At 47.4% G+C, this 17640-nt stretch overlaps 1 protein-coding gene across 6 annotated transcripts in view; it reads left to right on the forward strand.

The window, feature by feature from the left end:
- The first annotated feature begins 2063 nt into the window (after window positions 1-2063).
- Window positions 2064-17640, forward strand: part of KAT6B (lysine acetyltransferase 6B) — a 92105-nt gene continuing 76528 nt past the window's right edge. For 4 of the 6 annotated variants that reach the window (XM_069863435.1, XM_069863440.1, XM_069863439.1 and 1 more), the window contains exons 1-2: window positions 2064-2173; window positions 8634-9527. In XM_069863435.1, coding sequence (XP_069719536.1) covers window positions 8907-9527 — 621 coding nt within the window. In that variant the 5' untranslated portion in view covers window positions 2064-2173; window positions 8634-8906. Of the gene's footprint in view, window positions 2174-2877; window positions 2985-3004; window positions 3106-8633; window positions 9528-17640 lie in introns of those variants that run through there. The other 2 variants (XM_069863436.1, XM_069863437.1) reach the window with 2 other exon arrangements.

The following is a 17640-nucleotide window of genomic DNA, read 5'->3' on the forward strand; positions in this document are numbered from 1 at the left end:
ACGCCACCCACTGGACAGGGAAAAGAGGATGTCTGGCAGACCTCCAGATGGGTCATGCTTGGGAAGATGGGGAGTGTCTAGTTGGTGTTTGCTTGAGCAGGTAGGCAGATTACCTTTTCCTGGTGTGGTACCCTATGGAATGTGCCCTGCATAATTTCGTCATGTCATACCTGGGTGAAAAGTGGTATTTGCCAGCCATAGCTGAGAAAACCATCCCAAGGATGAAAACTTCAACCCAGTGAGTGGACTTTTGCAGCACAACTCCAGACAGCTCAGAGAAATAAATGAGTTCAAACCTATATGTGTTATCACCTTGTCTTTTAAAACACACTCAGAACATCTTGTTACATTTACAACAGACCCAAGGGGAGGACAACACCTGTAATTTGTTCGCCCTCCTTTCATCCCTCAGACTCATTATGGTTGCCGCAAACACAGCCCTCCTTCTCAGCTCAAGCCCTTTGGGAAGGGTTTCCCAAAGCCTGCCTGAGGTGGTGTTTCCACCCAGACATCTTAAATCAGAGAAGACCCCAACCCAAGCCCCTGACGGTGGCTGAGGGCTCCTCATGAGGCGGTGGCTGCCCAGTCACCTCATCCCTTAGGGCAGCCTTGTCCCTTAGCCCTATTCCCTCAAGGACACCTTCCCATCCAGCATGCCTCTCCCCAAACTTTACTGCCTTTTCCACCCCCTTTTGAGGCAAATAGGTGGATGGAGCTCAATTCCTCCTTGCTAACCACAGGCAAGGACCCTCCTGTGTCACAGCTGGGGTCGAGTCGCTTTAATCTCTAAATGCCTTCCAGTACCTGAAGGCAGCTACAGGAGAGCTGGGGAGGGACTTTTTGCAAGAGAATGGAGTGATAGGACAAGGGGTGGTGGCTTTGAATTGGAAGGGGGAAGATTTACATTAGACAGTAGGAAGAAATTCTTCACAATGAGGGTAGTGAGGCACTGGCACAGGTTGCCCAGGGAAGTCGTGGCTGCCCCCTCCCTGGAGGTGTTCAAGGCCAGGTTGGATGGGGCTTTGAGCAACCTGATCCAATGGGAGGTGTCTCTGCCTATGGTGGGGGGTGGAACTGGATGGACTTTGAGGTCCTTTCGAACTGCTGGAGCAACCTGATCCTAGTGAAAGGTGCCCGTGCCCATGGGAGGTGGTTGGATTGAATAATCTTTGAGATCCCTTCCAATCTAAACCGTTGTGGGATGTTACCGATGAGGCTTGGAGCAAACTGATCCAGTGGGAGGTGTCCCTGCCCATGGCAGAGGGTTGGAACTGGATGGGCTTTGAGGTCCTTTCCAACCCAAAATGGTTTCATTCTGTGATTCTAAACAGACCCATTGCAGTTTACTGCTTCTTCACAAGGGAAGGAGGAGAGGCAGGCGCTTATCTTCTCACTCTGGTGACCAACGGTAGGACCAAGGGCATGGCAGGGAGACGTGCCAGGGGAGGGTTAGGTGGGACATTAGGAAAAGGTTCTTCATCCAGAGGGTGGTGGAGCGCTGGGACAGCTCCCCAGGGAAGCAGTCAAGGTGCTGAGCCTGACAATGTTCCAGAAGCGTTTGGACAATGCCCTCAGCCACACGGTGTGAATGTGGCTGTCCTGTGCAGGGACTGGAGTTGGACTTGAGGGTCCTTTCCAACTCGGGTCGTTCTGCGATTCTGGGCTGGGGTTGGGTGGGACCGGGCGCTTTAATCCCGGTAAATGCACGCCGAGCGGCGGCTCCCCCTCCCCCGCCGGACGCTCCCGTGCCCGCTCCTCCCGTCCACCTGGCCGCGCCGGGGAGCGAGAAGAGCAGCGAGGCGGAGGGCAGGCTCGGCGCTCCCCGCCTCCGGCCGAGGGGTAACCGCGTCCCTCGGGGCCGGGGATTCCCCCCGCCCCCTCGCCCGCCGGGTCTCTCCGGTGCGCGTGTGTTTGGGGAAGGGGGCGGGGGGAGGCCGTGTTGTTGTTGTGTTCCCGGCTCTGGTTGCAGAGAGAGAGCGAGAAGGCAGGGAAGGAGAGCGAGAGAGAGCGAGCGAGGAGAGAGAGCGAGAGGGAGGGAGGGAAGAGAGGGAGGGAGGGAGGGAAGAGAGGGAGGGAGAGGAGCCGCGATCGCGTTTCAGGGGCAGCGCATTCCGCAGGAACCGGGCAGAGAAAGGAGGTCACGGCGCCGCGCGGGGACGATCCCGCACCGCAGGTCAGCTCGGCGGCGGTGACAGCCCGCGGGCATCGCCGCCCTCCGCCCGGGAGGCTGCGGCACGTGTCGGCGGGCGGGGGAGCGCCGGGGGCAGCAAGCGGCGCCGCTTTTTGTGACAATCGCGGCGCTTCCACCGCGGCGGCTGTTCCCTTCGCAGATCTGGGTGTGCGCGCGTGTGGCGGGCGCGGAGGGGAGACACACACACACACACACACACACGCGGAGGAGCCGCCGCGCTTCGCAGGGCGAAACTCGCGGGGAGCCGCGCGCGGAGTCATTGTCACCGTCGCCCTCCCTCGGCGGGTGCCCGCGGGGAGGAAGACGCTGCCGCCCGCGCGCCCTCTCCCTTTTCTCGCCCGCCCGCGCGGCCGGCGCGCGAGCCACGCTCGGTGCTTTAAGGGCCGCTTTACGAGTGCGTGTCGCGCGCCCGCCCGCCCCGGCTCGGCGGCGGCGGCGGCGATCGCCCTCCCGACAAACTTCGGGAGCGGGTGGAGCGGCGGCGGCGGCCAACGGGAGAGCGGGTTGGCGAGAGCTCCCGCCTCCGGCGGCGGCGGGGCGGGGCGGGCCGCCGCGGGCTTGTGTGGCGGCGGCGGCGGCCAATGGCGGCGGGCGGGCCCGGGCGGGGCGTGGCGCGCGCCGTGACGCGGCCCGCGGGGTGGGGGGGCGGCTGACGGGCAGGGCGCGCGGCCAGTGCGCGCGCGGGGCGGGGCGCGGGGGTAGGTGAGGTTCTAATGAGACTCCATTGGGCCGTAATCGGTGTCATGTCGGATTCACGTTAAGTACAACGGGGCGAAACAAAATGGCGGCGTAGGTGAGGCGAGGCGGCGGGGGCGCGGCGGCGGCGGCGGCGGCGGGGGGCGGCGGAGCCGGCAGCAGGGGGAGCCGCTGCGGCGCCCGGAGGAGGCTCCTCCCCCGGCCCCGGGCCCGCTGAGGTGAGTGGTACCGGGGGGGAGGAGGCCGGTACCACCGCCGCACCCGCGGGGGGGGGACACACACACACACCGGCTCTGCCGCTGCCTCCCGCGGGGGGCGGGCGGTACCACCGCGGGGGGGAGACAGCGCTGCCGCTCCCCTGCGCGGGGGGAGGCGGTACCCCCGAGGGGAGCGCGGGGACAAGCACCAGCGCTGCCCCGCGGGGATGGGGGGGGCGGTGCCGCCGCTTCCCCGGGGCTGGGGGGGACCGGCGCCGATGTAAGAATTAACCACGGCCTCCCGTAGTGGGGGTCGGCACCAGCGCTGCCCCCCCGGGGGGGGCGGTACCACCCCTGCCTCCGCGGGGAGGGAGAGGGGACCGGCACCATCACTGCCCCCGGGGGCGGTGCCGCGGGCGCCCCGGGGTGGGGGGCGGTAGCGGCGGGTGCAGGTGCTCGGCCTCCCCCGGGCTGGAAAACCCCGCAGGAAGGCTGGGGAGGCAGCCCCGGCCCTGTCTCGCCGTCAGTGCCTGGGTGCTGCGAAGCCTTGGGCGTGCTGGGCGAGGCGGAGAGGGGGATGCGAACCCCAACAGCCGCGGTGCGGATGCTCGCACCTTGCCCGGACCTCCCGTCTGACCGAGCCCTGAAAGGAACCTGCTCGCCCCCTTCTGCTGGAAATCGCCCTCCCGAGAAGAGGCGTTTTCCGTGATCCCCTTTCCCGGGTCAACCGCCGGCAGCGAACGTCGCCCTCCCGTGCTCCCCGCTGTTCCGCAGCAGCAGATTTAAAGTGCCGAGAAGTTCCCCGGCGGAGGGTGGGAGGGTGGGTTCGCTGCCGGTGTCGCTGCCGGTGTCGGTGCCTCCCCCGGCGGCGCCGCTGCTGCCGCGCTCGGAGCTGGTTCGCGGCGCTGTCTCAGACCGGCGAGCCCCTCGGCAGAGCCGCACGCAGGTACCGATCCATCCCCGGGGCTCCGGGGGCAGTTTGGAAGTTACTGTAATGTGTCCTCGTTTGTCTTTCTAAACTGTGTGTGTGTGTCATTGTCCTTCCTACTGAAATCGAGAATGACACGGTAGCTGGCTTCACTATCTGAGTGATTTTACGCGTCGTGTGTGCTGGAGTCCTTGCTGGGCTCTGCTTTCTCTCTGCCTCTATGTAGGTGCGTGTATTTTGCGGTGGGGAAACGTGTGTCTTGCCTCTTTGGCGTCGTTAATTAAGACGGGGGTGGAATAGTGAGTTGATTAGCTGCGTAATTCGGAATAATGGCTTGGAGAGAAGAAAAATGGCAAAAAGCTTCCTGAACGCCATGGCAGTCTCCTCTCCTTCCTCCTCCTCTGCTGCAATCCTTACCTGACCCTGACGCTGCAGCAGAGAGCCGGGCTGCTGCCGCCGCTCCCGCGGGTGTGCGGAGCAGGTAGGAGGGAGCGGGAGGGAGCTGTGCAGCACAGGTCACTGCCGAGTTGCACGCGCTGCTGTCACCCCCTCCTCCCCCCCCACTTCCTCCCTCTGGTTTTGTTTTTTTGGGTTTCTTTTGTCACAGCTGTGTTGACCTCAGCTTTGAAAAGTTTAACTGCTTTTATCTTCAAGACAGCCAAAGTGGATTTTTCTCCGAAACAGGCTTTACATTGTGTTTTGTGAAGTGCTTTTGGATCCCTGTGTAATGACTTTTAGGTTTTTTGGTTTTTGGTTTTTTTTTTGGGAGGGGGAAACATAGCTAACTTTTTATTGCCTTTGTCTCTCTGACTCACAGCTTATTTTCTCAATCTGGATCACTGGGAAATAATTCCAGATACTAGTTCAGTCTAAAAAAGACCTCATTACAGGATTATAGGATTACTGATGACACTCAAGATTGACATGTTCAGTCAGTGCATTCATTAATTAGAATCAGCTGTATAATAGGTGTGCGCTTTATAAAGGACGTATTTGCATTCATTCTAAACCCCAAGCTGCAATTTTGCAACATCTCTGTGTTTATCTGATGATTTATGACTTGGGTGAAGGGACAAGCCTTGACTAGAGCTGGCCTTTCATGTTTTAAGGGTAATATGTGGTACTTTACCTTCCGAATCCTTGTGTTCTGCAGCTCTTTGGTAGCAAGGCTGTTAACAGACTTGGCCAGTCATGCGATGAAGTCAAACTTCATCAAGTGTTCTTATTTTCACAATAAGATACCACAGAGCGTAGAAGCTGAAATATGACCTATAGTATAGGAAGAGCTTTAATCACTGTTGCCATAAACTTGGAAGTGGTCCTGTGCACATAACTGTCTGCAAAATCTGATCTGTGATTGGATGGGTACTGCTGAGAGTTTGATGAAAAGTTTTTTAATTACAGGGGGAGGAAAATTAATAGACTTGAGTGCCTGCTACTAATTGATAATCGCTCCTAAAAGATTGATATTTCCTAAAATGGGCTAGGGTAAGCATCATGCTTGTTGTGTTAAATGATGTATGACCACCTTTTTGTGGTTTTGGTGAAATTAACCTCTCAACTTAGAAACCTGAATGTTGTTTTGAGCTTCTGTGCAGCCTCTTATGCTGAATCTGGAGAGTTTGTTTCCAAAGTGGTTTGTTGGTCTTTATCCAGTCACTCTGTGTGTGTATGTCCGTGTCTCTGGATCACCTGTCTGAACTTGATTTATGAAAGATCTCCTTAACTTGCAGCTCCAGGATCCCCGAGCTGAACTGCATTTCTGGCAGAGGTGTTTGTTAAGAGGTGATTCCGAGTCTCACATGTAGCAGACCTTGTCGTGTCGGTGGCGGAGGTCAGGGTGCTGCACTCTGAGTACATATGCCATAAAACTGCAGAGGAACGGAAGCTCTGGGTTGTGGCAAAATTATTCCAGAATTGGATTGGAGGAGTTCTGCGTGGTTTGTAATGCAGAACAGGCTTAGATTTTGTTGGAAGGGGTGAATTTAAGATGTATTTTTCTCTTGGAATACCCTATCCTTTGTGTTTGGGGACTCTCTGCTGCTGCTGGTGTGTGCCACTGGTGTTGATTTAGCAGGCGTGAGTGTGCAGGGGTGTATTGCACATGGGGAGTTTAAAGTAAATAAGTGAAAACGTAGTTCTGAATGTATATTGCTGTGGAATTCCTGTACCAGCAGCAGACCATACATGAAGATAAAGGTTTATGCTCACCATTGGCCACAGTCACTGGCCAATAAAAATTCCTGTAACCCACAAGTTTATACTGAAATGCTCATCGGCATCCAGGTGCTTGGAACAGACCCTGCACTATGTGCTCTGGAGTTTAGTGGAACTGACGTGGTTGCTTGTATGAAATTTGACATAACAGTACTGCAGTTGGTTTAAAACTGAGCAAGTCCATCTGACTCAGCAAATGCAGCGTCCAGTGTTTAATTAAGTACTGACTGTCTTCATGAAGACACATGGCAAAACAGCCAAACTGAATAACTTTTGAACTCAAAACTAGCTTTTTAGGAATCGGGGGTTTGACATGTAGCTACAGAGAACTTCAGAATCCGTAGGCAGCGCACATAAGATGGTCTGAATGTGAGCGAGCTTCCACTATGTATATAATTCTGCTTTGTTGTGTTTTTGTATTTTCAGTGTTGGAGTTGAGAAGATCTGTAGGATTTCTAATACCATGGAAACTTTTTTTCTTCCCTGTATTTGTCAGCATTTTGCAGTTATAGTGTTATTTTGGAATGATCTGAAAACAGTGAATATAAACAATGCTGTTAGGGGAAGAATGGGTTTTGCTAGCTGTATTAAATTAAAAAGTCTGTTTATAGAGCAAGTTATTTTTTATTGCAAATACTAGAAATACACAGAACTGTTATCAAATACAATGTGTGTGAATACAGACTGGAAGTGAGAAACAGGAACCAATCCATATATATCAACAGGGCTCAGTATGAAAGCCAAACATTCAGGCCCTGTGTTTGTACCAGTCATGTCTCTTCTCATTCCAACAGGTGAACTTTTGTGTTTGTAAATCAGAAAATGCCCAATGTCAATCGAACCCAAGAATGACAAGTAGATAAACTGAGTCGATTAATATTTCTGCCTTTGGGATACAGAAGAATTCTGCATTCAGCAATAACCAGCTGCTCTTTTGTTACTAATCCTGCTGTGTAGGTTTAATAATGTATGAAAGATTACCGAGAGTTTATATTTGAAGAGATTTTTGAGGGGGTAGAGGGAGGAGAAGGTGTGGGACTGAAAATGTTTTCTGTACTCATTCTATTCACAGCTGCAGAAGAATCTTTTTAACAAGTTGAAAATAGCTGACTGCATTGATTCTTTTTCTTTTCCTGTTTATAAATTACTCAAGTTTTAAACATGATAGAAATGCAAGACCACTTGAATAAATTAATAAAATTGAGGTCCGAGACTTGTGTAATCATAAATATTACTGGCAGTAGTATCATTGCCATAGCTTTATAAACGTAGTTTCGGATTAACTCAGTTTTCTGTTTTGCTGTGGAACTGGTGAATCTTCTGCTTTACAAGACAACCCATTTATTGAGAATGAAGGTTGTCCTCTTCTGGCTTTTATTTTCCTTTGATTTCAAGTAAGTATGCAATTCTGTTAATGTCTACAAACGTTCTTCCTCACATTTCGTAGCAGGAAGAACAAATACATCAAATATATTTATGTATTCAGTAGGTGACTACTGTTTTAGTCAAATTTTTGTGACTTTTTAAAAAACATATTTTTCCATGTATTGTCCTGCAGAATGAGTTGAATCCTTTGTGTTTGTTCAGGTTTCTTTTATAAGCTTTTGCCACCACTGAATTTTCTATTTGAGTGATATATTTCGTAATAAGTAAAGAAAATTGTTTGTTAAGCTGTGAGTCACCCAAACATATTTTGTCAGTATGACCTCTATGTGTCTCCATGCTGCAGTGTATTTGTGAGAAAATGCCTCCTGTTACTCCATCTTCGTTTCTGTCCCTGAGAGTTTGTGTAAGACTTTTGTGCCTCCTTGCTGCACACGGGAGAACGAGGAGTGCTGCAACTCCTGCCTGTCCTGGAGCTCTAGGTGTTAGTGAAGGACATTGCACCAGTAACTCAGTTCTGACGTTCTGCGTTTGACTTGACTGAATTGTATAATGAACACATGGCACGGCACTTAGACACTGTAGTGTATGAAATGGCAGTGGTTAATAATTTGACTTTCCTCAGCTGAGGATTGCTTTTGGTTGATTTTTTTTTTTTTTTGTGTGTGTATAACCCAAGCAGACAGTAATTTTCTTGTACCAGTGGGGCTAGAAATGATTTGTTTTAGAGAGTATTTTCAGATTGCTGGCTGGCTGAATGGAAATCATCCAACAAGTCAGCAGTTGGTTAAGCGTTGGGGTGACGGAGGTCAGGGAATCCAAATCCACTGAACACTGAGAAGTGGGAGGACTTAATGATGACTTGTTTTGTGTGGGGTGGGAATTGGCAAGTGTTAACGTAATCTCACTAAGGTTTTTGCGTACTGCAGCATCTACAGTACGGGTGCACATCTGAATTGTTTCTGTTTACTATGTGAGCATTAACTCTGTTCTTTCCCTGCCTCCTTTTTTCTTTTTAAAGGTTGCACCAACTTTCTTGTAAGGATGTGCCAGTATCATCGTGAATGAATCCTTTCTACCTTTCCATGACTGTAAAGTGTTTGGAAGTTTCAGTCGGCAGATACTTCCTTATGTTTCCGACTCTTCAGGATGGGTGTTTTTGAGATGCATCCAAGCAGTGTATGGAATCCTTTGGTTTGTGTTTGAGGTGTGACCAGCCTCTGAAAGATTGGCTGGAAGGATAAGGAGGAACCTCTATGGGTAACCCTTGGCTGGAAACAATTACTGGTCAACCATGGTAAAACTTGCCAACCCTCTGTATACGGAGTGGATTCTTGAGGCTATACAAAAAGTTAAAAAGCAAAAGCAAAGGCCTTCTGAAGAGAGAATCTGTCATGCTGTTTGTGCTTCCCATGGATTAGATAAGAAGACTGTTTCGGAGCAGTTGGAACTTAGCGTTCAAGATGGTTCTATTCTTAAAGTTACCAACAAAGGCCTTGCGTCCTACAAGGACCCAGATAATCCTGGACGGTTTTCATCGGTTAAACCTGGCACTATTCCTAAATCTGTTAAAGGATCTAGAGGAGCTTGTAATGAGCTTCGAAACGTGGATTGGAACAAACTCTTGAGAAGAGCGATTGAAGGGCTTCAGGAACCAAATGGCTCCTCCCTGAAAAACATAGAGAAGTATTTGAGAAGTCAAAATGACCTAGCAAGTATTTTCAACAACCCTGCCTTTCAGCAGAGGTTGCGTCTGGGGGCTAAGCGCGCTGTGAACAATGGGAGATTACTGAAGGATGGCCCTCAGTACAGAGTGAATTACGGCAGTTTGGAAAGCAAGGGAGCGCCAAAGTACTCCAGCACTTTCCCGGCTTCTCTTCCGCCTGTCAGCCTTCTGCCCCATGAAAAAGACCAGGTAAGTCTGCAAAATCAGAGCAAATGTAGTAACAAAAAATGATTCTCATTGTTTATTTACCTAGCACAAAAATGATTCTTGTTCTCTATTTGCTCGTTCCACCATGTCCGAGTGAGGGTGTGTGTCAAAGATCCACGCAACATTGGTTCTGGTAAAGGAAGGTTACCTGGATGGCTGCGTCCTGCCATTCTGTGTAGGATGGCTTGTGCTCTGGATTTGCAGTAGATGAACAGAGCAGCAGGGAAGAGTACAGCTGTGGGTGCTGTCCTCGAGGTGTGAGAGTGTTCTGTACTGCCTGGCAGTCTGGTGTTGCTGAAATCTGGGGTGTGATTCAATTGTGGTCTTTTACCTTTGTTTCACACTGGGATGTCCTGATTTTCTTGCAGTTCAGTCATCACCTGGAATACTGCCAGAACTCTGGGTATTTGAGACTGTTAGAATAACTGTTTTTAAAGATAATTGTATGTGGATACCAAGCTGTAAAACTGCAGTTAATAAGAACTGGAGTCAATGTAAATGTTCTAGGACTGTGAGTGAAGGTGTCAGAGTGACAAACTCAACTAAACTTCAGAATCCTCCTCCTAGGTCAGGCTTGTTGGACTGCTACATGGTAGCGTTTAGTTTTTTTTGCCATTACTTGGGCCTTGTTTTCAGGTTAATTATTCAGAGGGTTTAAGCCTTGGGGAAGAAGTCAGTTACTGCTGTGTTTATGAAAAGGTGGTGTCAAAGATGTGTCTGCAGGCATTCTTTGATCATTCCCCACTTAGGATGGTGAAGTGTGTTTTGAATTTTCAGGGTGCTTGGAAAAACAGCTACCTGTTCTACTTGAATTGGGCTGCTTAGAATTTGTGTAAGCTGGTTGTCTGTTTCTTTTGTTTTGTTTTTTTCCCCACTTCTCAGTGGTCAGGTTTGGTGGCTGTTCATATTGGCATGGAATAAACCAGACAGCTTTGCTATTAGTCTTTCCTTCTACAAACTGCATAATGACTGTTTTCCCTGGCCTTTTTCCTTCAGCTGAGCATAAGGCACTGGAGGGCGCAGAGTAGAAAGTGTTTGTGAAAGAAATACCTAGTGATGTTTACAAGAACAGTTGCAGAACTGTCAGAGGTGATACTACAAATGCTGGTGGCTGTAGGTTGATTTTTGGGAGCTCCTCTAAATATGCGTTAAATGTGATGGCTTTTATATCTATCCATTTCTGTCAAATTGGACTTCTTTGGTATTCAAAGGATGCATGGAGCTTCACACCCAATAATCAGAGTGGAAGTTCAGAAGTGTTGCTTACTGTGCAATTACTGCTTTAGCCACACACTGTAAAGATTTAATTATTTGTAGTGATAAAGCTGTCAGTTGTTTAAGCACTTTCAGAGGTTCTTCTGTATTTCTGATACTCTAGCGGCATGAAGAATTTGAAGGCTGGAGGACTGAGCAGTCAGAATAGTTTAATACTGTCATGTTTCGCGTGAATTCTGTGGAAACAAGGCTCCCTTGTTAGGCGACTTGCTGGGACCGGCATCCATCACAAGGAACGTTGGTTGGGTCGCAGTGCTGAAAGAACCATTACTGCCACACTAAAATGCTGGTAGAAGGATAAATCTGTCTTCTGCAAGTTAGCCAAACAAATCTGTTCTCTAGCAAGTACTTTGGCAAGATATGAGCTTCCATTTGGGTGCCTCAAAATTAGCAGTGTGACTTGTGTGTTTAAAAACTGTGTGGTATACACTTTTTTTTTTTTGTGACAAATCCAGTTCTGCTGTGAGGTTGGTGAATTGGTAGTTGCGTATCAGCAAAGTGCACTGCTTGGTTGTACAAGGTGTGGCACAGGTCACTGCGCAAATGTAGAGAGACTTGGTTTAAATCCAGGGGTTTTGCTGGTTTTCAAGCAGCATGGCTTTAAATACATGTAAAGGGCTGTTCTGAAACTAACCTGGTGTCAGTTACTGGGATGTGATTGCATGCTCATTTGAAATTGATGGGAATTCGTGGATGAGCAGAAGGACACTGGAAGGAAACTACTGAGTTGTTTTTATTGGAAGTGTTTCAGGGCGGTATGGGGCATGTCAGGGTTATTTCCTGAGTTCTATGCAATAAAGTGCAGCCAGCTGGCATCTCTCAGTCATGAGGAGCCTTTGAAGGGACCAGTGTGTTTTACAGTTTCTTTGGCTGTTTATATAGCCAGCAAAGGTTACGAGCTGTTTGTTTGTTTGGGTGGCTCTTCGATTGTGTGGGTTTCTTTGTTTTTAAATACAAGAGGTGAAGTTCAAATATTTCTTCTGTAGCCTTTCCTTGAGAAGAAGAAAGAACAGGAGCATGTGCAGAAATCTGCTTAGATGACTGCAGAAATTTGAGCAACTGACTCTCTTAGTGCATAATGACCATCTCGTCCAGATGAGACCGTTGAGAGGGTTAGTGCGTTTGAAGTGCAGCAGAGCTCTGTGAGCCAAGTGGAACTCTTACGCTTGTACCAAATACAGACTGGGAAGCTTTCTTCCTGAGTGAGTAAAAGATGATTGGAAGAGATGGAGTACTGCCTGTGTGTGTTATCTGTTTTGGTGTGGATCTTTTTGTTTGGCTCTGCCTCCACTCTCTCCCCTTCCGTCCTGTCAAAGGCACCAGAGCATCCAGTGCATGGAGGAGACAGCCATGACTGCAGGGCAGTGGTGCTGAAGTTAGCTTTAAGACCCGGAGCCTTAACAATGCTATGTGAGGTTCTGAGAGGTTCACATGCAATGAAATACTTGGGTGAAACACGGGCTGGGAGTGCTGAATTTTCCTCTTGGTGGTGGTGATAAAATGGAGCTGCTTTTCTTCATACTAACTGAGCGATCCAGTGCAAGTGGATGTAGTCCTCTTGTTTCATCAGGTGTAGAATGAGCTGTAGGTAGTTACAGAAATATAGATTGTATTGCTGTGTTTCTTCCTGTTATCCATAGGCCTGGAGGGAAACATTTGTGTAAGGACAGTGTTTCCTTCTAAATGTTACCCTGGAAAGTTCCATTGGAAGGGCAGTAGCTGTCATCAGCTGCATGGTATCTAGGCTGTACATCCTATAAAGTATAATGAGTAGTGTAAATTACACTTCACAAGGACATCATGGTTATCCTGAGTACTGCAATGATTACATTAAGGTAGATGCTTACTTGATGTGGACAGGTAGCTTGAATCTGAGCACATTCCAAAGATGCCTATTTTAAAATCTTAAATTGGTGTTTTGAAGGAACTGACCTGTCCCTTGCCAGAATTGGTGCTGCCTCAACAAGAAAGGGGAACAAAACCATGCTGTCCTTTAGGATGAAGACTTGTAATGTTTTTTTTCCTTTCCTGCAAATAAAAAAACCCCAAAGCTATGCGCACAAGAAAGCAGAAGAAGGAAATTTGTTGCTCAGTGGTTCAATCTTGCACACTTCACTCTGTTGCAGCGCAGAGCTAGTTTTAACAATTTAACTGCTCTTATGTGTTCTTCCTTCTGTTCAGAGTATCTTGCCGAGATATCTTCTCTCTTGTGCTTCACACCTCCTCTAGCCCAGCATCTTCTGAAAAGGGCTGTATGACTCTGTTCATCAGAAAATGCAGTGTAAAAACCAGTAACGGAGTGGGGAAAGGTGTGAACAGAGAGAAGAACCAACCTGAATGTGTTGGGTGATACTGAGCTCTTCGATAAGCCTTTGGTGCATTAAAATTCCCTTCTGGAAGTGCAGCAGTGAAGTGGTATTTAAAAGTTATGGTTAGCCTTTAAATGGGGGTTTAATATATCTGAAATAGTGTCAGTTGTAGAATGGCAGTACTGGCGGTGTGTGCGGTGGCATTCCTTGTTTTCCTTGTCACTTGGACAGGCACTAGGAAGGTTCTGTAGTTTCAGAACGGTGTGAGACCTGCTAGGTCTGAGGTGTTTGCTGTTGCCTGAGCATAACAACATAAATCTGAAGAAGCGAGTGTTTGTAGGCTGCAGACAGCTCTTTATTTACTTGTTTTTAGGCATAATTTGACAGGACGTATTCAAGTTTAAAAGTGAAGAGGCAAATGGCTGCTGTAACGCTTTGAGAGGTTTGTGAGAAAGTGTGACATATCCCAGTGGTTGCATCTCTGCTGCATTCAGGATATTTACTACTTGGGATGTACTTCAGCAGGTCCGGTGCCAACAGAGATGGCTTAATCCATACTGTGTTTTCTTGGTTCTCCTGAACAGCCCAGCAACAGTATCAGTAGTTGTTTCCATCTGAATCTTGCCATGGCCATTTTTATTACCCTCTCCTTTCACCTTCAGTTTGTCTTTCTAAGCTGACTTTCATGCAAAACCAAACTTGTTTTATTAACTTTTTGTACTCTGAACTCCTATCTAATGTTGTTTTCAGTGGCCTATGTACATGTAGCTTTTCGAAGTGTAACTTGGCATGGGTTGAATTTCAGTTTTCTGGTGTGTAACTTGTGCCAGTGCAGACATGGGGTGTTCCTCCTTCTGTCTTTCAGGCAAAGGGCCAATCTATAGAGAATTGCTTTCTTGGCATCCCGGCTCCTCACTGTGCAGTTTTTCAGTTTCCTGCCTTCTTGTGGGCAGGCAACATGAGACTGTTGGCTGAGATCTCTTCACCTGCTCTACCTTGTTCCCTCTGGCCTATAGCCTTTCCACTGAGCACAAACAGAAGAGTCAGGCAGAAAGGAAGTGCTACACAATGTACCTTGACTACTTATATGTAAAGGGTATTCCTAATGCCTCACTGGAACTGGCTTTATGAGGAGTCTGTGGTCCTGCGGGTGAGTTTGCCCCAGAAGCAGTGGTGGGTGAGTTTTCTGTAAGTGTCTGTGTGCTGCAGCTGAGGAGACTGCAGACGGAGCTGTGAAAACAGGAAAATTAAACCCAGGCTTTAACTTTGTTTATCTGTAAAATACTGTTGTCTTTAGAGACAGACTCTGTTTCTCCCCTTGTAACATCTTCATGGTGACAGAAGGCTGAGGAATGTTGGTGTTACTTGGCCACCCACTAACTCTCATATTTGCACTTCTCATTATCTCTGTTCACAAGACACCTGAATTTCTTGGAAGGGTGGCCTGTGCCTCACTGCTGGTAGCTCTTGCTCTTGGAGTTCTGGGATGAGTTGGGTGCAGCTGCGCTGCCTCATTTCTCTGCTGACCCTATACCTCCTGAAATGCCGAAAGTACCAACTCCACACATAACCTGCAGGTGCTGTGGAATTCTCTGAAGTGCACAGGATCAGTGGATACTGAGCAGTGGTTAGCAAAGGGGTTATACAAAAATACAGTTCAAAGGCAGTGCTTGATAAACCTAAAAACATTCTGAACACTAAAGTAATCTCCATTATAATCACTGAATTTAACAGTTGTCAGTTAACAAGTTCTGGGGTTATAAAGGCTGATGTATCCCTCCCTTCTGTTATGGATTGAATGTGTACTCAGCTTTCAATTCCTGCTGTGTGTGTCCTCTTGTCCTCGGAACACTAGCTGTACCTGCTGTAAGAGTCAAGTTACAGGAATATGTTGGTGGTAGAGAGAGTGGACGGTGGATTGGCTCTTGCAAGCAAGAGTTTCGTTAGTTTATAAATACACACATGGAGGTTATGTAGTAAACAACGGGCTTAAACATAAATGTGGTGGGTTTTGATTTGGATAGTCTTGCTCTGCCTTGAACTGCTCATCTCTCCCCCATTCCCTCTTTATCCAGTTATGAAAACTGAATGCCACTGAAAATGTTCAGTGCTGTTTTACAGATATTGATGTTTCTCTGCTGCTGAAAAATTGTGTAGTAAACAATTTATATTTATTTTCCTATTTAGCACACATTCTGCTGATTTGGCAAAGCCAGCTTTCATTTGGGGATTTTGGATGTTACATGTTTTCTGAAGCGATAAAAATGATCAACAGATCAGTCAAGAAATGGCTAGAGAAAGGCAGTCAGAGGGTAGATTCTCAGTTCAGAGAGCAGCGTGCATTAGTTAACTACAGGAAAAAGTTCTGGAGCAGTGGCTTGTTCTTCTGTGGCCATTGTAAAGAATTTCTTCTGCCAGGTCACTTGATGTACCACTCTTGAGGAAGGAAAGTATTGGTACTTACATCTTTTAATGGTTTAAACTACTACACTTGTAAAGGGAACCACTTCCTCTGTAGACAAGCAGTTCCTCCTCTATGCGTTTCACTTTGCTCTCTTGTGATTAAATGCCAAAGATAATTTATCCTGGACAAAACATGGAATGCAGTAGGTAGTGAAAAGAATTGTGCCTTCAGTTGGTTCTGCTTTACATTCACTGGGAGCTGTTCAAGAACAAGGAATCTAAAAACACAAGCTCTGTTCTGGGCTTTGCTGCTTAGTGTTTCTGTGGTGATGGGCCATATTTTCACTGTGTTTACAAACCCAGGAGCAGGTGCTCATCTTGCAGGTGTTCTCTGCTTTTCAGTGAAGAATTTTGGAAGTCCCTTAAGAGTTGAACGTGAGATCAGTAGTAGGAGTCTTTAGAACAATAAACCACTGGAGAAATCTTTTCCTTGTGTTCCTATACTGCTTTGAATTCAAGATGGAACCTCAATTCTGCCTGTGAATGTAAGGAAATAATGAGGTGGCTGTTCAGCTCGGGATTGATGGATTCTGTTTAATGTCACCTGCAACATCCTGATGGTGGGAGGGGGAATTTGGTTTTGTACCTCTCTTTCTCATTGCTATCTATGCCCTCTTCAGCAACACTTCCAGCATGTTTGTTTGGAGCTTTCTGCCTGTTACTGAAACGGTGCTGGTAATTTTCAGAGTTACACTAGAAATAGAACCAATTCATCTGATTTTGTATCAGTAAGCTTGGTGGAGTTGACTTTATTAGAGAAGCAGGACTGACAGCTGGCGGTTCTATTTTACTTAAGAAAACAAACAAGCAAAAGCTGGATATTAAAGGCTTCATTGTGTGAACATACCTTATTCAATTGTCCATACCTAGTTCTGAACAGAACTGCCCATAATCGGCTAACCTAAACCTGAATCTTAATGACCAATATTGTTCTCTTCTCAAGATTGGGTTCGCATGTATTCTGAAGAGACCTCTGAAAGACTTGGTTTCTAGACAAGAGCTGCTGATGCAGCTGAGAACATGCTTTTTCCCTTTCTCAATTTCTATCTTGGGGCAGCACTGATTTGTTTGTTAGCTTGCCATTACAACTGAGTTGTGCTAAATCAAGTTATTTTTACGTTTTCTTTCAAGTTTTACATGGAATTTGCCTGTAAAGCTTATGCTTTATAATTTTGTATTTTAACCTTGAATTAAGCTAATTGTGTCTGAGTGTTCTTAATGGGTGAACAGGAGTAGCTTTCTCACCCCTATGCAGCAGGGTAGGGAATATTACTGGAATTTTAGTAGCTAAAGTGGTTTTTGACCTTGAGTCTCTTGCTTTGCTTTTTCTCCTGAAGATATTTATCTTGGGTTTTAGCAGACTTTCAGTTTCTGAGGACAGCCTTAATAGCAGACTTTTCCTTTCCCCAAACACATGTGTTTTGTTTACCTACCTGTTACTGATATCATTGCAAGGCTGGCAGCTTTAAATGAGGTAGCTTTTGTCTTTTCTGTGCGTAGCTATGCTGGCTCCCATTGTTACCGCTATCTTAAGCCATGACAACTTGGCTTTTTTCTTTTCTTTAAGTATGTATTTAATAGATTTTACCAATTAGAGTCGACATCTGTTTGGAGATCAGTAGCAATCAAAATCACTTAAGAAGAAATTGTTGGCTCATGATGCATCGGAAATATTTCTGGGAGTTCAGCTTCTTTTTGACTGTTGCTAAGAGATGAATTTTCATTGACGTGAGGCCATGTCAGCATGCTGCCAGTTGTTTTATAGGCAGTTAGCGCTGCCGCCTTGCAGATGGTTGGAGAGCTCTGGGTAGCGGGTACATGTGTGCTGATTATCTCACTGAATTAAGGTAACCTTTTGTCGGTCACTGAATTCTGCAGAGCAGACACCAAGCAGCTGCTCTGCTCTTGGGTTCTGGGTTTAGTGAATACAAAGATTATGCTAAAGGGTATTCAGTCCTGTTCCAGGTACTGGAATCACTGCAAGAATGTTTTTATTTAATGTTACCTTCAATCAGGGCAACCCAGTAAGACATTATCTGCCATGTTTT

This window comes from Phaenicophaeus curvirostris, chromosome 9 (genome assembly GCF_032191515.1).
Source record: "Phaenicophaeus curvirostris isolate KB17595 chromosome 9, BPBGC_Pcur_1.0, whole genome shotgun sequence".
Lineage (NCBI taxonomy): Eukaryota > Metazoa > Chordata > Aves > Cuculiformes > Cuculidae > Phaenicophaeus > Phaenicophaeus curvirostris.